This window comes from Lepidochelys kempii, chromosome 14 (genome assembly GCF_965140285.1).
Source record: "Lepidochelys kempii isolate rLepKem1 chromosome 14, rLepKem1.hap1, whole genome shotgun sequence".
In the NCBI taxonomy this organism is placed as follows: domain Eukaryota; kingdom Metazoa; phylum Chordata; order Testudines; family Cheloniidae; genus Lepidochelys; species Lepidochelys kempii.
In genome coordinates this window covers 39,826,587-39,848,220 of record NC_136393.1, presented here as the reverse complement: position 1 = coordinate 39,848,220, position 21,634 = coordinate 39,826,587, and the positions used below count along the sequence as shown (strand labels likewise).

The 21,634-nt window shown below is 55.5% G+C and overlaps 1 protein-coding gene across 4 annotated transcripts in view; it reads left to right on the top strand.

The window, feature by feature from the left end:
- The window catches only part of LOC144929446 (uncharacterized), a 31,557-nt gene that overhangs the window by 5,801 nt on the left and 4,122 nt on the right, over positions 1–21,634 (top strand). Inside the window, exon 2 of one of the 4 annotated variants that reach the window (XR_013634680.1) lies at positions 205–1,862. Coding sequence is in view for 3 of the 4 variants with exons in the window: in XM_078848859.1 (XP_078704985.1) it covers positions 205–1,790 (1,586 nt within the window). In the remaining variant the exon portion in view is untranslated. Of the gene's footprint in view, positions 1–204; positions 1,915–21,634 lie in introns of those variants that run through there. The other 3 variants (XM_078848859.1, XM_078848860.1, XM_078848858.1) reach the window with 3 other exon arrangements.

The window sequence follows — 21,634 nt, the reverse complement described above, 5'->3', positions numbered from 1 at the left end:
GTCATAGCCTCATGGCAGACATCACTCATGGCCTGTCACCCATCCTGACTGAGACCAGCCAGTAGTGACCTCTCCTCCACGTTCAGGTGGGCTGAAGAGGAAGAATTGGTCCCTCTGCTCCTTCTCCTTCGCTGGCTGGGTATTGAGCTTATCAGCTGGTTTGGTTTGTTTTGTTTTACCCGTATTTGCCATTCACCTTTGCAGCACAGGGAATGACTCATGTCTGGATTCAGAAGGGAGCTGATGGGTTCAGCAGGGAGAATGAAGATGAGAGTCCTCAGCAGGAAAGTCCCGAGCGAATGGACCTGCATGGGATGTTATCAGGAAGCACCAAAGGGGAAGTTTCCCAGAATCATGAAAAGGAAAAAGCCAGTGCGAGTCAGTCTTATAAATGCCCCGACTGTGGGAAAAGCTTCCACTGGAGCTCACGCCTTGCCGTTCATCGGCGAATCCACACAGGAGAGAAGCCACATAAGTGTGCCGACTGTGGGAAAGGCTTCAATTGGAGGGCACAGCTTATCACACACTGGAGATGTCACACGGGAGAGAAACCCTTTACATGTGAGGACTGTGGGAAAAGCTTCATGCGGAGCTCCATCCTTACTGAACACAAGAGAATACACACGGGAGAGACACCTTACAAATGCGACTATTGCGGGGAAAGATTTGCCTGGAGCTCAGCCCTCTCTGTACACAGGAGAATCCATGTGGAAGGGGAACACTATCGATGTAAAGATTGTGGGAAAAGCTTCTGCATGAGCTCGGATCTTAATAAACATAGAAGAGTGCACACGGGAGAGAGACCCTATAAATGCCCTGACTGTGGGAAGAGCTTCAGAGTGAGCTCAAACCTCATGGCACATCGGAGGATCCACACCGGAGAGAGACCCTATAAATGCCCCGAATGTGAGCAAAGCTTCCGGCAGAGCTCCACCCTTCTTAAACATCAGAGACTACACTTGCAAGAGAGGCCATATAAATGCCCTGAGTGTGGGCAAAGCTTCTGTGTCAGCTCAGCCCTGACTGTTCATCAGAGGATCCACACGGGAGAGAGACCTTACAGATGCAAAGGCTGTGGGAAAAGCTTCAGTAACAGCTCATCCCTTGTCACCCACCAGAGGATCCACACGGGAGAGAAACCCTATAAATGCCCCGACTGCGGGAAGAGTTTCAGCCAGCGCTCGGCCCTGTCTGCACACAGGAGCATCCACAGAGGAGAGAGACCCTATAAATGTGACTGTGGGGAAAGTTTCATTGTGAGTGCTGACCTTCTCAAGCATCAGAGAATCCACACGGGAGAGAAACTCTACAATTGCAAAGACTGTGGGAAAAGCTTCTCTCGGAGCACCAACCTTGCTGCCCACAGGCGGATCCACAGGGGAGAGAAACCCTATAAATGCCCCGACTGCGGGAAAAACTTCACTAGTAGCTCAACCCTTATTACGCACCAGAGACTGCACACGGGAGAGAGACCCTATAGCTGCTCTGATTGCGGGAGAAGGTTCAGTCAGAGCTCAGCCCTTACTAAGCATCGGAGAATCCACGCGGGAGAAAGACCCTATAACTGCTCTGACTGTGGGAAAAGCTTCACCAACAGCTCCCATCTTATTAGACATCAGACAACCCACACTGGAGAGAGTCCCTATAAATGCCCCGAATGTGGGAAAAGCTTCAGGCAGAGCTCGGCCCTTCTGAAACATCGGAGACTCCACATGGGAAACACTGTAAATGTCGACTTTACAGAGAATGCTCAGACCACCAGTGAAGCCAAGTGGGATGGGAATCCATGATGGACCTTGATTGGAAATCTGCAGCATTAAAAAAAATTGCAGTAAAACTCACTTGAGCACTGTGGGGGAGAGGTCTGTCTGTGTGGGGGAAGCACCGGAGTGGGGATGATGCTGGGTGCTTTGGGAATGGGGCTGCAGGAAGCAGAGGGAGGCTTTGAGGCGGGGGAATCAGTTGTTTGGTGTTTGTGGGGAGAGAGCTGGGGTGTGGGGTGGTTCGTACAGTCTGTAATTCCCTGAGTTAGCCAAGCTCCTTGCGGCAACGTCTGGCAGGAGTGGAGGTGTTGGGCAATATGGGTGTCAAAGTTTGACTCAGACTCACAATTTATCAGACCACTCTGTTTTATTAGCAAAGCTGCTCTGCTAATACATTTAGAAGTGAGCTCCCCGAGTGGGGCTTGTGTCTTTTAATTTATACAGTTTTTTGGAGAACAAGTTACAGAGAAGTTACAGACAAAAGAAGAAAAAGATTTTAGTCACCACCCTTCGAGATCCCTGAGACCAGTCACGTATCTTCAATTACCTGCCACCCTTAACAATCTCCTTTAACAGCTTCCAGTTAACTTAACTAATTGCCCTTCACACCTTCCATTCTGATGCCTGCTTCTTAGACGTGCTGGCTCTATCTTAATGGCTTCTCCATTCAAAAGCTAATTGTCCCTATGTGTGCTCCCTCAGATACTTTGTAACATGTTTTGGCATGCCCTCTCATATACAATGTATCCAGCATGTCCCCTTATACAACGTTATACTTATACAATGTTATACTTCCACACCCCCTTTCCCAGGCTGGGGGAGGCCCTGTGTCCCCCTTCCCCCCCTTTCCCGGGCTGGGGGGGCCCTCTGTCCCCTCACTGTCTGTCCCCCTTTCCTGGGCTGGGGGGGGGGCCCTCTGTCCCCCTTCCTCCCCTTTCCCGGCCGGGGGGAGCCCTCTGTCCCCCTTACCCCTCTTCCCCGGCCTGGGGGGGGCCTCAGTTCCCCCTCTCCCTTCCCCCCCTTTCCCGGGCTGGGGGGGGCCTCTGTCCCCCCTTCCCCCCTTTTCTGGCTGGAGGGGACCCTCTGTCCCCCTTCCCCCCTTTCCCGGGCTGTGGGGGGCCCCCTCCCCCTTCCCCCTCTTCCCTGGGCTGGGGGGACCCTCTTTCCCCCTACCTCCCCCTTCCTGGGCTGGGAGGGGGGCCCTCTGTCCCAGTTCCCACCTTTCCCGGTCTGGGAGGGGGCCCTCTGTCCCCCTTCCCTGCCTTTCCCGGCCATGGGGGGCCTCTCTGTCCCACTTCTCCCCCTTTCCCGGGCTGGGGGGGCCTCTGTCCCCATTCCCCCCCTTTCCCTGGCTGGGAGGGGGGCCCTCTGTCCCAGTTCCCACCTTTCCTGGGCTGAGAGGGGGGCCCTCTGTACCCCCTCTCGCATCCCCCCTTTCCCGGGCTTGGGGGGGCCCTCTGTCCCCCCTCTTCCCTTTCCTGGGCTGGTGGGGGGCCCTCTGTCCCCCTTCCCCCCCATTCCCGGGCTGTGGGGGGGGCCCTCTGTCCCAATTCCCCCCTTTCCTGGGCTGGGGGGGACCCTCTGTCCCCATTCCCCCCTTTCCTGGGCTGTGGGGGGCCCTCTGTCCCGCCTCTCCCATTTCTCGTTTCCCAGGCTGGGCGGGCCCTCTATCCCCCCTCTCCCTTCTCCCCCTTGCCTGGGCTGGGGGGGACCCTTTCTCCCCCTTTCCCGGGATGGTGGTTGGCCCTCTGTCCCCCTCTCCCTGGACCCCTTTTTCCAGGCTGGGGGGGACCCTCTGTCCCCCTTCCCCCCCTTTACCGGGCTGGGCGGGCACTCTGTCCTCCTTCCCCGCCTTTTCCGGGCTTGGGGGGGCCCTCTGTCTCCTTCCCACCCTTTCCCGGGCTGTGGGGGGTCCTCTGTACCCCTTCCCCTCCTTTACCTGGGTGGGGGGGGTGCCCTCTGTCCCCCTTCCCCACCTTTCCCAGGCTTTGGGGGCCCTCTGTCCCCTTTCTCCCCCTTTCCCGGTCTGGGGGGAGCCCTCTGTCCCCCTCTCCCTTCCCCCCCTTTCCCAGGCTGGGGGGGGCCCTCTGTCTGCCCTTTCCTTCCCCCCGTTTCCCCAGGCTGGGGAGGGGCCCTGTGTCCCCCTTCCCCCTCTTTCCCCGGCTGGGGAGGGCCCTGTATCCCCCTTCAGCCCCTTTCCCGGGCTGAGGGGGGCCCTGTGTCCTCTTTCTCCCTTCCTCCCTTTCTCGCGCTGGGGGGGCCCTCTGTCTCCCCTCTCCCTTCCCCCCCTTTCCCGGGCTGGGCGGGGCCCTCTGTCCCCCTTTCCCAGGCTGGGGGTGTCCTCTGTCCCCCTTACCCCTTTCCCGGGCTGGGGGGCGGCCCTCTGTCCCTCTTCCCCTCCCTTTCCCGGGCAGGGGGGCGGCCCTCTGTCCCCCTTCCCGCCCTTTCCCGGCCTGCGGGGGGGTCCTCTGTCCCCCTACCCCTCCTTTTCCGGGCTGGAGGAGGCCCTCTGTCCCCCCTTTCCCTTCCCCCCCTTTCCCGGGCTTGGGGGCCCCTGTGTCCCCCTTCCCCCCCTTTCCTGGGCTGGAGGGGCCCTCTGCCCCCCATCTCCCTTCCCTCCCTTTCCCGGGCTGGGGGGGCCCTGTGTCCCCCTTCCCCCTCTTTCCCGGGCTGGGGGGGCCCTCTCTCCCTGTTCCCCCCCTTTCCCGGGCTGGGGGGGCCCTCTGTCCCCCTCTCCCTTCCCCCGCTTTCCCAGACTGGGGCGGGCCCTCTGTCCCCCTTACCCCCCTTACCCGGGCAGGGCGGGGCACTCTGTCCCCCTTTCCCAGCCTGGTGGGGGGCCCTCTGTCCCCCTTACCCCTTTTGCGGGCTGGGGGGAGTCCTCTGTACCCCCTCCCACTTCCCCCTTTCCCGGATGGGGGGGCCCTGTGTCCCCCATCCCCCCTTTCCTGGGCTGGGGGGGCCCTCTGTCCCACCTTTCCCTTCTCCCCCTCTCCCGGGCTCGGTGGGGGCCCCTGTGTCCCCATTCCGCCCCTTTCCCAGTCTGGGGGGGGCCCTCTGTCTCCCTTCCCCGGTCTTGGGGGAGCCCTGTGTCCCCCTTTCCCGGGCTGGGGGGGCCCTGTGTCCCCCTTTCCCGGGCTGGGGGGGCCCTTTGTCCCCCTTCCCCGCCTTTCCTGGGCTTGGGGGTGCCCCTCTGTCCCCCTTCTCTCCCGTGCCCGGGTTGGGGGGGCCCTCTGTCCCCCTTTCCCGCCTTTCATGGGCTTGGGGGGGCCCTCTGTCCCCCTTCCCACCCTTTCCCGCACTGGGGAGAGCCGTCTGTGCCCCTTCCCCCCCCTTTCCCGGGTTGGGAGGGACCTCTGTCCCCCCTCCCCCTTCCTCCGCTTTCCCGGGCTGGGGGGGGCCTCTGTCCCCCTTCCCCGCCTTTCCCGAGTTTGGGGGGGGCCCTCTGTCCCCCTTTTCCCATTTCCCGGGCTGGGGGAGGGGCCTCTGTCCCAATTCCCCCCCTTTCTTGGGCTGGGGGAAGCCTCTGTCACCCCTCTCCCTTCGCCCCTTCCCCGGGCTGGGGGGGCCCTCTGTCCTCCCTCTCCCTTCCCCCCCTTTCCCATGCTGGTGCCCTCTGTCCCCTTCCCCCCCTTTTCCAGTTTGGGGGTTCCTCTGTCCCCCTTCCTCGGCTTTCATGAGCTTGTGGAGCCCCTCTGTCCCACTTCCCCCCCTTTCCTGGGCTGGGGGGGCCCTGTGTCCCCTTTTCCGGGGCTGGGGGGGCCCTGTCTCCCCCTTCACCCCCTTCTCCGGGCTGGGTGGGGTTCCTGTGTCCCGCTTCCCCCTTCCCCCCTTTTCCTGTGCTCGGGGGGGCCCTGTGTCTCCCTTCAGCCCCTTTCCCGGGCTGGGGGGGGGGCCCTGTCTACCCCCTCTCCCTTCCCCCCTTTTCTGGGCTGGGGGGAGGCCCTGTGTCCCACTTCCCCCCCTTTCCAGGGCTTGGGGGGGCTCTCTGTCCCCCCTTTCCCTTCCCCCCCGTTCCCGGGATGGGGGAGCCCCTTTGTCCCCCATCTCCCTTCCCCCCCTTTCCCGGGCTGGGGGGACCCTGTGTCCCCCTTCCCCCCTTTCCCGGGCTGGGGGGGCCCTTTGTCCCCTTTCCCTCCCTTTCCCGGTCTGGGGGGACCCTCTGTCCCCATTCACCCCCTTTTCCGGGCTGGGGGGGCCCTCTGTCCTCCCTCTCCCTTCCCCCCCTTTCTCAGGCTGGGGGGGCCCTCTGTCCCCTTCCCCCCCTTTTCCGTCCTGAGGGGGCCCTCTGTACCCCCTCTCCCTTCCCGCCCTTTCCCGGCCTGCGGGGGGGTCCTCTGTCCCCCTACCCCTCCTTTTCCGGGCTGGAGGAGGCCCTCTGTCCCCCCTTTCCCTTCCCCCCCCTTTCCCGGGCTTGGGGGCCCCTGTGTCCCCCTTCCCCCCCTTTCCTGGGCTGGAGGGGCCCTCTGCCCCCCATCTCCCTTCCCCCTCTTTCCCGGGCTGGGGGGGCCCTCTCTCCGTGTTCCCCCCTTTCCCGGGTTGGGGGGCCCTCTGTCCCCCTCTCCCTTCCCCCGCTTTCCCAGACTGGGGCGGGCCCTCTGTCCCCCTTAGCCCACCTTACCCAGGCAGGGCAGGGCACTCTGTCCCCCTTTCCCAGCCTGGTGGGGGGCCCTCTGTCCCCCTTACCCCTTTCGCGGGCTGGGGGGAGTCCTCTGTACCCCCTCCCACTTCCCCCTTTCCCGGATGGGGGGGCCCTCTGTCCCCCTTTCCCGCCTTTCATGGGCTTGGGGGGGGCCCTCTGTCCCCCTTCCCACCCTTTCCCGCACTGGGGAGAGCCGTCTGTGCCCCTTCCCCCCCCTTTCCCGGGTTGGGAGGGACCTCTGTCCCCCCTCCCCCTTCCTCCGCTTTCCCGGGCTGGGGGGGCCCTCTGTCCCCCTTCCCCGCCTTTCCCGAGTTTGGGGGGGCCCTCTGTCCCCCTTTTCCCATTTCCCGGGCTGGGGGAGGGGCCTCTGTCCCAATTCCCCCCCTTTCCTGGGCTGGGGGAAGCCTCTGTCACCCCTCTCCCTTCGCCCCTTCCCCGGGCTGGGGGGGCCCTCTGTCCTCCCTCTCCCTTCCCCCCCTTTCCCATGCTGGTGCCCTCTGTCCCCTTCCCCCCCTTTTCCAGTTTGGGGGTTCCTCTGTCCCCCTTCCTCGGCTTTCATGAGCTTGTGGAGCCCCTCTGTCCCACTTCCCCCCCTTTCCTGGGCTGGGGGGGCCCTGTGTCCCCTTTTCCGGGGCTGGGGGGGCCCTGTCTCCCCCTTCACCCCCTTCTCCGGGCTAGGTGGGGTTCCTGTGTCCCGCTTCCCCCTTCCCCCCTTTTCCTGTGCTCGGGGGGGCCCTGTGTCTCCCTTCCGCCCCTTTCCCGGGCTGGGGGGAGGCCCTGTGTCCCCCTTCAGCCCCTTTCCCGGGCTGGGGGGGGGCCCTGTCTACCCCCTCTCCCTTCCCCCCTTTTCTGGGCTGGGGGGAGGCCCTGTGTCCCACTTCCCCCCCTTTCCAGGGCTTGGGGGGGCTCTCTGTCCCCCCTTTCCCTTCCCCCCCGTTCCCGGCATGGGGGAGCCCCTTTGTCCCCCATCTCCCTTCCCCCCCTTTCTAGGGCTGGGGGGACCCTGTGTCCCCCTTCCCCCCCTTTCCCGGGCTGGGAGGGCCCTTTGTCCCCTTTCCCTCCCTTTCCCGGTCTGGGGGGACCCTCTGTCCCCATTCACCCCCTTTTCCGGGCTGGGGGGGCCCTCTGTCCTCCCTCTCCCTTCCCCCCCTTTCTCAGGCTGGGGGGCCCTCTGTCCCCTTCCCCCCCTTTTCCATCCTGAGGGGGCCCTCTGTACCCCCTCTCCCTTCCCCCCCTTTCTCGGGCTGGGGCAGGCCCTCTGTCCCCTTCCTCCCCTTTTCCGGGCTGGGGGGGGCCCTCTGTCCCCTTCCCCCCCTTTCGTGGGCTGGGTGGGGGAGCCTGTATCCCCCTGTCACAGAGTGTCCGGGAGTCCAGGCCCTGCACCCCTCCCTCTTCCTGGGATTCACTGGGACTCTCAGCCAGCCAGTAAAACAGGTTTATTGGACAACAGGAACCCAGTCCAAAACAGAGCTTGTGGGTACACCCAGGACCCCTCCGTCAAGTCCTTCTGGGGGAGCAGGGAGCTTAGACCCCAACCCTGGGGTTCCCTGTGTTCCTCCACGCAGCCCCAAACTGAACTAAACCCCCCCAGCCGGCTCCCTCCTGCAGGCTCTGTCCACATTCCTGGGCAGAGGTGTCACCTCCCCCTTCCCCTCCTGGCTGAGGTGACAGGCTCTCAGGTCTCCCATCCCCAGGGCACATTCCCAGGTCAACACTCCCCGCTCCCTGCTGCATCACATCCTCACATCTCTCCCCCCTTCAAGACTGAACTGAGCGGGGTCACTGTGACCGGTGACCTGGGGAAGTTCGGGGTCCCTGTTAGGGGGCTTATTCCTTCACCCACTTACTTCCCTGGTCCTTCTCGCATGAACAGAGAGCAACAATACCCGAAGTCCGAAGGTGCAAACAATTCGATGTTTATTGGGGTGAACTTCCAGCAAGCTTAAATACAAGTTCCTTTTTTCCTTATTTTCGAATCCCAACTTACTTCCTGTTTGCCCCTAATTTATATAGTATTATTCTTAGCTATACCTTAACCAATCATTCTACTAAAATTTAACTAACCAATCCTAACATGGATTAGCTAACCAATTATATCCCACCACCTTAATTAGTTTACACCCAGCAAAATTAATTATACAGCAGACAGAAGCAATCACAGAACCAGACAGAGACCATGCCAATAAACAATAGCAAAGTGGGAACTATAATGACAAAACAATACAGAAGTGAGGATTTCACAACTACATCTGTAAAGACATAAGAGTTTCCCAGCTGTGTCTATTGATAAGTGAGTTCTTACCAGACAGAAAACTATCAACCTCAATTTCCTTTTACAGCTTCTAGGCACTTCCCTTTCTCTGGAGGTGATAGGCACTATAAGGACAGGATTAAATTCCTAACAGCCCAATAGCACCTTATTTCAATGTGACTAGTTTGGAATGTGAGGATGTGACCGTTCGCTTCCCAGCTTATGGCTGCCTCTGTCGCTTAGCCAAAGGCCTTAGCCTAAGAACAGGGCCTCAGACTGTCACAGTAAGAGAAGGCCCTTACACTGGCAGACAGTGATTTTGATTCTTTCTTTTATACCTCTAACTAGCCAAGTGATAGGAATACACCTAAATTCTTAGAGTATAGGCCTTTACGGACAGGCCTGAATATCTATATCCTAACACTCCACCCCTTTTTTTTTCTTTTTCTTTTGGGATCCTCCTGCCCAGGTATCCCTGGAAAAGCATAGGACATATGGCGACACATTTCCTGATAGGGCCAGGCATCGAGGTGGAAGGTGTCGATGCTCCATCTGTCCCACTGCCCCTTGTGTAGTATAGTGCCCTGCACCTTCTCTCATACGGGCATACCACACCTATTCCAATTAGTGTTCCAGACTTCCCAGTGTAGTGGGCCCGAGAAGGTTGGGTCCAGGTTGTCTAGTACACTTGGGGGGCTTACTACATTACTTATAAGTTATAATTAGTGGCTGTTCTCTAGGGGGTTGTGCCCCCCTTGATCGTTTCCATATGCAATGTAACACACATATAGTTAACAATACACTAGCTGCTATGATACTCCACAGCAACACCGAGAGTCCTGACCACTGCAGTATGGTCCAACATCCTGGCCACCACCAAAAACACTGCTTCTCCTCCTTTGATAAGGTTAAAATTTTGTCAGCGCCATCCTGTAGTGTGTATTGTAAGTGTGTCCAACTGTTGTCGCTTGCAGCAAGTTGCTCTTGTAATCTTTGTGTACTTTTGTCCATATTGTGTGTCCATTGAATATCCACAGTGAAATTTGGTATTGTCCAAACCAATTCAACTACTTGGTATGGTATCGGGTAGTAGGTGCTGGTTCGATTGTTTACAACGATTGAGTCCACTGATCCATTGGTGCACCATAGTCCAGGTGGCAGAGTATAGAAGTTCATAATTTTGTCATACACTGGAAGGATTTTGCCTCCTAGTGTTATATTGCAGGATTGCATACATTCCCAACAGAATACACCGTACCCCATATACATTACCCCTAAATGCCCCCCCTTTGCAATAGGCCATTGATCCTGCTCCTCCATAGTCATAGGAGAGGGGCACATCCATATTCCTCCTCTGGATATACAACTGCTTAATGTGATGACAGTCCAATTTACCCCATTCCATGCCCCCCACCTATTCCCTAGTGGCTCCCAACGTGCTTCCCCTTCCCTACTTACTCCCATAGGGTACAAGGGAACCACCTTATTTGCATTTCCTTCCCATGGTATCATAGTAACAATTACACAAGAACTGTCCCCACAGGTCGGGGATGTTATTTTCCAGGTAGATGGGTATGTTTTTGCAATTGTGGATAAATATGGGCTAGCTTCCCGATTCAATACTGAAGGCCATTGTTCTGACCAAGCATCTCTCATAATATCCATTAACATTATTAACTGAGCATTTTGAATACCTATGCACACTTCTCCCCATGTTAGTCTTCTGAAGCCATCTTCTACCCATGTCACCAGGTCCCCTGCCCAATGAGTTAACTGCAAGTTTACCTCTACTGCTGTCCTCCACCCTGTGGCAACTGCTGATAGTTGCTGTGCCATTAATTCATTAATTTGTTGTTGAAATTTCACATTTTGGCTTACTAATTGTTTGGTTACCCACTCGTCCCCCAGATTCCATGTACCCAGCATAGTGTTCCCAGCTGCCCACAATCCCCTTTTCCGACGACGATTCCAGGTGTGTCCCCTCACCCATGCATTGAATTGTTGTTTCAATCCTTTTATGTACATACTACAATTAGGATGGATTTGGTCCACCCACCATTCCTTGGGGCGTACCACCCATGTAATAGAGTGAAAGGACACGTTAAAAAGTGCTGGCTGCACCTGCTCCCACAATGGCTCCCAGACATTTGCTCGTCGGGGAATATTCTTGGCTCCAGGCTGTGGCCACTTTAAATTTGGATTCTTCCAACTTGGCATCCATATCACCTGTAGGGTTACATTCTGTCGTACACCCAGCGTCCCAAAGGGGATTTTACGCCTAATGTAATATGTACATAACAATCACACCTTTGGGGATTATCTTCCATGGAAGTACCATTGTGGTTACATATGGTAACATCACACCCTAAATGTGAGGCCCTATTTTCCCAAGAGGGTTCATTTGCTCCAGGAGACCAGAGGGTTATATTCTTTGGACCCTCTGTAACAAACCACATAGCTGGGTAACTGTGTTTTTCACTATCGTTAATCATGGCAGCACCCAGGGAGTACCATGCAATATTTCCTGATAAATTTGATATTCTCCACCTGGTTGGGATTCCCCCATCTAATCCATAAACCATATACCGACACTGCCAAATTCCTGTTGGAGTATTAGTGGTACATCTTTCTATGGGGAGATTCTCATAGTCTTCATTAGCTTTATTACCACAGGTTGCATGTGTAGCCGTCCATGTGTTTCCTCCTTTTGACACTTCACATCGTGGGATCTGAATAGAATTTGTAAATGTGACAATTGTGATTAGCACTAGTAATTGTTCCATCCAGGGCCAGGGAATTTTCATCCTTTTCTCCTTTTTGAATTAACCTGTAATACATACATAACAAAATTTACATGTCCCCTTTCCCAATCCCCTGTTTGTACCTTTTTATTTGCGTGCAGTGAACCCACTCCCGTCCTCCATTCTCTGTACCCAGTAATAGCAGACTGGGCCCTAATTGGTCAAGGACAAGATAGGGGCCCTTCCATTTAGGAGCTGGGAATGGATGGTGTTGACCTGGAATCTTGTACATCACTAGATCTCCCACCATGGGTAGATTACGCTCCCCAGGCAGGTCGTACCATGCTCTGACTCTTGCTGCTCCTTGCTCGTCTCGCCAGGCCACCGCCTGCTGTACTTGTTTTACATGGTCAATTAAAGTTAAAATCCATTCTTGTGTTAAGCCATGTGTAGTGACTTCCCCAGGTACTGGGGTAAGTAGATTTTCCCACCGTTCCATAGGCCTTCCCATGAGAGCTTCATATGGAGAAAATCCTGTGCCCTTTGATTCTCGGGCCCTTATTCTCATTAAGACAAAGGGCAGTAACTGTGACCAGTTTTTTCCTCCAACTTCCACTCCCTTTCTTAGCTCACTTTTAATGGTGCGGTTCATGCGTTCCACCTGCCCCGCAGCCTGGGGGTGGTAAGCAATGTGGAACAACTGTGTGATTCCAGTGAGGGCCGATAGCTCCCCTAACAGATCTGATCGAAAAGCAGCTCCTTGGTCTGAGTCAATCACCTTTGGGACCCCCCAGCGAGTGAATACCTCATTTACCAGTATTGCAGCAGTTACCCGGGCTGTTTGATACTTTGTGGGGAAAGCTTCCACCCACCGGCTGAAAGCATCCACTACCACCAACATGAATCGGTTTTTCCTGTGATCTGGTGGTAGGGGTCCTGTGTAATCAATCTGTATCCTTTCCCATGGTCCCCTTGGGGCTTGTCTCATTAATTCTCCCCTTAGCACCTTGTGAGGTGGGCTGTGCCTGGCACAGTCCAAACAACGTTCCAGATGTGATTTTAAATCAGCTGCCATTCCTGGCCACCAGCACAACCTTTTTAAAGTTCCCAGTGCCTCCTCAAACCCGGGGTGTCCCCCTGCCAAGCTCCCATGCACCCAGCTTAAGAAAGCTGTCCGACTTCCCTGAGGGCACAACATTACTGGTCCCTCAGTTGTTAAGACACACCAAATCCCTTCCATTAGTTCCACCTTTGGCACATGCCTGTCCCCAAGTTTCATGATGCCTTCCAGTCCTGGGTCAGATTCCTGCAACTCTCGAATTCGCCCTCCCCGATCTGTATCCACCCCGCTTCTTGTTAACACTGCTACAGGCACACTCTCTTCTGGCTCCCAGGGCCATGGGGGTGCCTCTGTTGCAGCCCGCTTGGCCTCTACATCGGCCAGATTATTCCCTTTGCTTAGGGGTCCTGTTTTCTTGTGTGCCTTTACCTTCACCACATTGATCCGTGTAAAACAGTGACTCAGCTCCTCCACTCGCTTCCACCAGGTAGCATGCTTGATTGTGGAGCCGTCTGTCGCCCTGAAATGATTATCTGCCCACCATCTCAGCATTAATGTGGCACCACGAAATACATAATCTGAATCTACCACCACCCAACATTCTGCCTCAAATTTGGGATCCACTTCATTTAAAGCTGTTAGCAAGGCTGCCAGTTCTGCCTCCTGAGCTGACTTTGCTTCTAGTGAGAAACCAATGGTGCTGACTGTCTCATTGCCTCTGATTCCCACAACAGCTAAGCCTGCAGTTTTCCGTCCCCCTTGATAGCTACAACTTCCATCCAAAAACCATACCAGTGTCCCCTCCTTTACCTGATTGGGATTAGCTGCCCGAAACACCTGATGTTGGGTTTTACCTGGGCTGGCTTCACATTGGTGTGGGGTGCCAGCCAGATGTAATCCAGCTACCCAGACTATGGGTTCCTTTAACACCTCTGCTTTAATGTTTTCTGCCTGTAGAGCCAGCAACCATTTAGCAATACGCTGCCCACTCACTTGTCCCTGTAAAATAGTGTGCATGTTTAACAGCCGCAGGGGGTCATGATGAGATCGGATTATTACTTTCTGCATTCCCGTAAGGTATTTAAATTTCCCTACCCCCCCCAGTAGGAGCACAACAGCACCTTTTCACACCATCCATACTTCAATTCCACAGCACTCAAAAGTCGAGAGGCAAAGGCCACAGGTCGGTCCTTTGCTCCATACTCCTGTGTTAATGCACAACCAATGGTAGTGTCCGATACCAAAGGGTACAGATAAAAGAATTTCTCCCCATCTGGGGAGGCCAGCACTGGAGCACTGGCCAGGTTTTCCTTTAGCACTCTCACTGCCTCAGTACACTCTTCTGACCATTCCCAAGTTGAGGCTCGGGTTAGGTCAAATAGAGGCTGGGCTATTTCTGCATAATTGGCCACAAAATCCCTGCAAAATCCAGTTAGACCCAGAAAACTTTGCAAGCTTTTAACATCCGTAGGCAGTGGCAGGGACTGGATCAGTTGCACCCGTCCCTTATCGATTTCCCTTCCCATCTGAGACACTTCCACTCCTAAGTAGGTCACTCTTGTCTGTCCCATCTGAGCCTTTTTCCCATTGACCTTCAATCCTGCTCTTGCCAAAGCTTGCAAGACCTGCTCAGTTAGTTCCCTGTCTTCTTCCTCTGTCCCTGACATTAGCAACAGGTCGTCTACATATTGTAGGCACCTTGCTGAATCCACCCCCTCCAGAGCCTGTCTCATGTATCTGTGAAAAATTGCAGGGGAGTCCCTATATCCCTGGGGTAGGACTGTCCAGCAGAATTGTCTGCCCTCCCATGTGAATGCAGTTTTATACTGACACGAGGTAGCTAGTGGCAGAGACCAAAATCCATTAGCTATGTCCAAAACAGTGAAAATTCGGAATTGGGGTCCAATACGGGCCAACATTTCAGGATACGCTGCCACCACTGAGGCTGGCGAATTGGCCAGAGCATTTAGTGCCCTGTAATCCACAGTGAGGCGCCAGGTACCATTTGGCTTCCTCACGGGCCACACAGCAGCATTACAAGGGGATGCAACTGCCTGAATCAGTCCCCTCTGTTCCAATTCCTCAATAGTTGCCCCCACCTCTGCCAATGCCTCTCGAGGAATAGGGTACTGTTTCTGTAGGGGAGGGTCCCCTCCCTCCATCAGTACCTCCATGCTGCCCCTACCACAATCCAGGTTATCCTTAGCCCACACAGGGATGTGTTCCCACCCAGCCGGGGGTGGTGGGAGGGCATGTGCCGCTTTAATGGTCATAGTGGCAATCCCCATGGGAATGGTATAGCCCTGACCGTCCTGTGTTTGCCCCAGTAAACACACCCAATTGGCTAAATCCAGTACAAGTCCCAGTTTGTGTAAATCTCCTGCCCCCAACAGATTAAGCATATCATTACAACCCCACATAATCTCCCCTTCCCCCCAGATTCCTTTGATTTGTCCCCTCCTCAGGGTTAACTGTGTCTCCCCTCCTGTTGCCCCTACAATTGTCACAGTCCCTTCTGAGGGTCTCCCCTGCCCCCATGTGGTTAAACTGATGGCTGCTCCAGTGTCTATCAAAAAATCCCTCATGGGACTCCCTTCGATTGCCCCCTGGAGCGTGGGGCGACCAGATGCATCCCGTCCTAAACTGAGAACATGGACAGGACGCCTCCCAGGGCACCCCTAAGTTGCAGTACCCACCTCTGTCTCTCCCACTGGTTCATGGGGGGACCGGGGGTCCTGGCACCGAACACATTCCTGTCTCCATGCAAAATTGTATGTCTGGCATTTCAGGCAGTCCCAGTCCCTTGGCCTCCGGGACCACTTTCCCCCTGATCTGGTAAGATCGTGGGTAGTCAGTTTAGCCTGCAGTCTCTGGATCTCTTGCTCTATAGCTGCCCGCTCATCCCTGACTACCCTCCCAAAGCCACGAACTCTCCCTCTACCTCCTCCTCTCCAGGCTGACCCACTCCTTTCCACCTTGTATTGATCTCCCGCAGTAATAGCATGGACTGGCTCTTCCCCCTGATGCATCTGCCTCCACACATCTGCCTGTTCCAGAAACTGGGGTAGCTGATTGGGAGCAAGTTCAGGGTGCTGCAACCTTAAATGCCCCACGAACTGCGGATTGCTCAGCTCCAACCATTTCTCCAGCAATTCCACAATTCCTGCTCCACACCCCCACCAGGTCCCGGTGCCCCTGCCTGTGGCATCACCCATGGACCGTCCAGGGGATCCACCCAGCACCTTGCCCAGGCCTGTATGCGATTAAGTGTATCCCGCCCTGTTTCCCCAGGGACTCGCTTCATCTTATTCATCCCCGCAGTACGAGAGTACACCCCAAACAAGTGTTTTGCCACCTGTCCGGGAATTAGAAATGGATGTGCCACTCCTGCCACATTGATTCCCAAGGTACCTTGTCCCAAAAGACTACGCCATAAGATCACCTGGTCCTCACGAGTTAGACCCTCCATCTCCCTGCCCACCTCCACTAGCCACAGCACAAACTGATCCCAATCATCCCGGGGTACCTTTCCCAAGCGGCCCAGTACTGCCTCCCGGTCCTTCAGGGACAAGGGGCGGATTTCTGCCTGTTCTACTACTTCTGGGGCATGGTCCCCCCACCCCGCAACCGGGGCCACTATTCCTGCCTCCTGCAGTTCCTCCCGGGTAGCCTCTCTCGCAGGGGCTGTAACTGTGGATCGCCGGCTTACAACATCCACCGGCAGTGGTGGGTACAGTGTTTTTTCAGGGTAGGGTGGTGGAGGTGTCTCCTTCAGTTCCATTAGTGGGGCGGATGGTTTGAGGTCCCCAAATCCATTGCCCCCATGTTTACAATAATACAATTCCTCCTCTAAGTCTCCTACTCTCCCCAGCAGTTCGTCCCTCTCTCTCCGGATTGCCTCACAAGACTCCTCTGTCCGTGCAGCATCCCGTGCCTTCAAATCCGCTACCTCTACTGCTAACACAGATTTTTCTGTTAAAATCCGTTGCTGATCCACAATCTCCTCCAAATCCTTAATGTGTTGGAGGAGATCAGCTTCCCTTTTTACCCAGTATGCCATCCCAGCACACAAACCTTGTAATACCATTCCCTTTTTCCTACACTCCTTTCTCTTGGGGTCTCCCAAAACCTCTCCCATCTCCTTCTCAATCTCATCCCAGGTGAACCCCTGCACCTGGTATGGGCCCTGATTCTTCCTTATCCATTTGTTCAAAAAATCCGTTACCCCAGCTTGCCAGAACCCGCAACTACCATCACGAGAGTTCGCCATACCCCCTCCAAGCAGCTGCGCGGACTGTTGGGGAGGGGGACTTACAGGCTGCCACTCACCTATCCAATGCGATGTATCCGAGTCCCGGCACCAAGATGTTAGGGGGCTTATTCCTTCACCCACTTACTTCCCTGGTCCTTCTCGCATGAACAGAGAGCAACAATACCCGAAGTCCGAAGGTGCAAACAATTCGATGTTTATTGGGGTGAACTTCCAGCAAGCTTAAATACAAGTTCCTTTTTTCCTTATTTTCGAATCCCAACTTACTTCCTGTTTGCCCCTAATTTATATAGTATTATTCTTAGCTATACCTTAACCAATCATTCTACTAAAATTTAACTAACCAATCCTAACATGGATTAGCTAACCAATTATATCCCACCACCTTAATTAGTTTACACCCAGCAAAATTAATTATACAGCAGACAGAAGCAATCACAGAACCAGACAGAGACCATGCCAATAAACAATAGCAAAGTGGGAACTATAATGACAAAACAATACAGAAGTGAGGATTTCACAACTACATCTGTAAAGACATAAGAGTTTCCCAGCTGTGTCTATTGATAAGTGAGTTCTTACCAGACAGAAAACTATCAACCTCAATTTCCTTTTACAGCTTCTAGGCACTTCCCTTTCTCTGGAGGTGATAGGCACTATAAGGACAGGATTAAATTCCTAACAGCCCAATAGCACCTTATTTCAATGTGACTAGTTTGGAATGTGAGGATGTGACCATTCTCTTCCCAGCTTATGGCTGCCTCTGTCGCTTAGCCAAAGGCCTTAGCCTAAGAACAGGGCCTCAGACTGTCACAGTAAGAGAAGGCCCTTACACTGGCAGACAGTGATTTTGATTCTTTCTTTTATACCTCTAACTAGCCAAGTGATAGGAATACACCTAAATTCTTAGAGTATAGGCCTTTACGGACAGGCCTGAATATCTATATCCTAACAGTCCCCTCTCCGGGACAGCGCATCCGCTATCAGGTTGGCACTTCCCTTCACGTGGACCACGTCCATGTCGTAATCCTGCAGGAGCAAGCTCCACCTCAGGAGTTTGGCATTGGCTCCTTTCATCTGGTGCAGCCAGGTCAGGGGAGAGTCGTCGGTGTACACAGTGAAGTGTTGCCTGAAGAGATAGGGCTCTAGTTTCTTGAAGGCCCACATCATGGCCATGCACTCCTCCTCGATGGCCGCATAGTGTTGCTCCCGGGGTAGCAACTTCTTGCTCAGGTACACGATGGGGTGTCTCTCCCCCTTTTCATCCTCCTGCATTAACACCGCCCCCAGGCCCGTGTCGGAGGTGTCAGTGAACACCACAAAGGGCTTGTCAAAGTCTGGGTTTGCCAGAACTGGGCCACTGACCAGAGCCTCCTTCAGCGCCCGGAAAGCCTCCTGGCACTGCTCGGTCCAGACCACCTTGTCTGGCTTCCCTTCTTGCATAGCTCAGTGATGGGGGTGGCTATGGTGCTAAAGTGGGGCACAAATCTTTGGTAGTATCCTGCCATCCCAATAAAGGCTTGGACCTGCTTTTTGGTGTGGGGAGCGGGCCAGTCTCTGATCACCTCCACCTTGGCTGGTTCCGGCTTTAGGCGGCCGCTCCCCACCCGATGGCCCAGGTAAGATACTTCAGCCATCCCCACCTTGCACTTCTCTGCTTTTACAGTCAGCCCAGCCCCCTGGAGTCGGTCCAGCACTTGTCTAACCTGGGACACGTGGTCCTCCCAGGTCTGGCTAAAGACACAGATGTCGTCAATATATGCCACGGCAAAACTCTCCATCCCCCTCAGTAGCTGGTCCACCAGGCGTTGGAAGGTGGCCGGCGCTCCCTTGAGGCCGAAAGGCAGGGTCAGGAACTCATAGAGCCCCAGAGGGGTGATAAAGGCCGATTTCAGCCGGGCATCTGCATCCAGCGGCACTTGCCAGTAGCCCTTTGTAAGGTCCATGGTGGTAAGGTACCGAGCTCCTCCCAGCTTGTCTAGGAGCTCGTCTGGCCTGGGCATGGGGTAGGCATCAGATACAGTAATGGCATTGAGCTTCCGATAGTCCACAGAGAACCGGACCGACCCATCCTTTTTGGGGACCAGCACCACCGGCGAGGCCCAAGGGCTGGCCGATGGCTGGATCACCCCCAAAACCAGCATGTCCCGGACCTCTCTTTCCAGGTCCTGAACAGTTTTCCCTGTGACTCGGAAGGGGGAGCATCTTATCGGCGGGTGCGACCCTGTCTGCACCCAGTGGACAGTCAGATTAGTGCGTCCAGGCTGGTTGGAAAACAGCTGTCGGTGCGGATGCAGAACCCCCCTGATCTCAGCTTGCTGGGCAGGGGTTAGCTGATCCGAGAGGGGAATTGTTTCCAGGGGGGAACCAGCTCTGGTCCCAGGGAATAGATCTACTAAAGGGTCATCTCCCTGCTCCTCCCACTGTCCACACACGGCCAACACCACATTCCCCCTGGCATAATATGACTTCATCATATTCACATGGTACACCCGGCGGTGGTGCGCCCAGTTCGACAGCTCCACCACATAGTTTACCTCATTGAGCTGCTTGACAACCTTGAAAGGGCCCTCCCAGGCGGCCAGTAGTTTGTTCTTTCTCACGGGGATGAGAACCATCACCTGATCCCCGGTGGCGTAGGCACGGGCCCGCGCCGTGCGGTCATACCAGACCTTCTGCTTCCTCTGGGCTCTGGCCAGATTCTCCCTGGCCAGGCCCATGAGTTCAGCCAGTCTCTCTCGGAAGATCAGGACATACTCCACCACTGACTCTCCATCGGGAGTGGCCTTCCCTTCCCACTCATCTCTCATCAGGTCCAGGGGGCCCCTCACCCTCCTTCCATATAACAGTTTGAAAGGCGAAAATCCGGTAGACTCCTGGGGCACCTCCCTGTACGCGAACAGCAGGTGAGGTAAGTACTTGTCCCAATCCTGCGGGTGCTGGTTCATAAAGGTTTTCAGCATCATCTTTAGCGTCCCGTTAAACCTCTCCACCAGCCCATTGGACTGGGGGTGATAAGCTGAGGCCCAGTCGTGCCGGACCCCACATTTCTCCCACAAGCACCGGAGCAGGGCCGACATGAAGTTGGAGCCTTGGTCTGTCAAGACTTCCTTGGGGAACCCCACTCGGCTGAAAATGGTCAGGAGCGCATCGGCCATGGTGTCTGCTTCAATGGAAGCTAAGGGCACTGCCTTGGGGTAGCGGGTGGCAAAATCTACCACCACCAGAATGTAATTCTTCCCTGACCGGGTCGTCTTGCTGAGAGGCCCCACGATGTCCATGGCCACCTTCTGGAAAGGCTCCTCTATGGTGGGCAAAGGTCTCAAAGCCGCTTTCCCCTTGTCCTTGGCCTTCCCCACCCTCTGACAGGGGTCACAGGATCGGCAATACTGCCGGACGGTGGTAAAGACCCCGGGCCAGTAAAAGTTCTGTAGCAACCTCTGCCGGGTGCGCTGGATTCCCTGGTGCCCTGCAAGGGGGACGTCATGGGCCAGGTACAGGAGCTTGCGGCGATACTTCTGGGGGACCACCAGCTGCCTCCTGATCCCACAGGACTCTACTTCCCTTGTGGGAGCCCATTCTCGGTACAGAATCATAGAATCATAGAATATCAGGGTTGGAAGGGACCCCAGAAGGTCATCTAGTCCAACCCCCTGCTCGAAGCAGGACCAATTCCCAATTAAATCATCCCAGCCAGAGCTTTGTCAAGCCTGACCTTAAAAACCTCTAAGGAAGGAGATTCTACCACCTCCCTAGGTAACGCATTCCAGTGTTTCACCACCCTCTTAGTGAAAAAGTTTTTCCTAATATCCAATCTAAACCTCCCCCACTGCAACTTGAGACCATTACTCCTCGTTCTGTCATCTGCTACCATTGAGAACAGTCTAGAGCCATCCTCTTTGGAACCCCCTTTCAGGTAGTTGAAAGCAGCTATCAAATCCCCCCTCATTCTTCTCTTCTGCAGGCTAAACAATCCTAGATCCCTCAGCCTCTCCTCATAAGTCATGTGTTCCAGTCCCCTAATCATTTTTGTTGCCCTTCGCTGGACTCTCTCCAATTTATCCACATCCTTCTTGTAGTGTGGGGCCCAAAACTGGACACAGTACTCCAGATGAGGCCTCACCAATGTCGAATAGAGGGGAACGATCACGTCCCTCGATCTGCTCGCTATGCCCCTACTTATACATCCCAAAATGCCACTGGCCTTCTTGGCAACAAGGGCACACTGCTGACTCATATCCAGCTTCTCGTCCACTGTTACAGGAACCCCTTCTCCCACAGGAACCTCTCCTGGCAGCCTCTCCTCATGGTCCGTACCACACCGAGGTCGGCCAGGTCCCTGAGCTTCCGCAAGGAGGGATCTTTCCTCAACTCGGCCTGGAACTCAGCGGCTGGGGAAGGGATGGGGCCTGGTTCCCCCTCAGTGGCCAGGTCTGAGGCCTCTGCTTCTCTGAGCCGTGCCCCTCGGCCCTCCCTCCCCACCAGGGAAGGGTCCTGCGCCTCCGGTGTGGTACCCTCCCTGAGGTCAGGGTGCAGTGCCCCTCGCCGGCTCTGGCTACGGGTCACAACCAGGGCAGTCTGGGGCTTGCTTGGCCAGTCCTCTAGGTCTCCCCCCATCAAAACTTCAGTGGGCAAATGGTGGTGTACCCCCACATCCTTGGGGCCCTCCTTGGCCCCCCATTTCAGGTGTACCTTTGCCACGGGCACCTTAAATGGGGTCCCACCCTCCCCTGTCAGGGTCAGGTAGGTGTTGGGCACCACCCGATCTGGGGCCACCACCTCGGGCCGGGCCAGCGTCACCTCCGTGCCCGTATCCCAGTATCCACTGACCTTCCTCCCATCCACCTCCAGGGGAACAAGGCACTCTCTCCGGAGGGACAGCCTCGCGCCCACCCTGTAAACCGAGC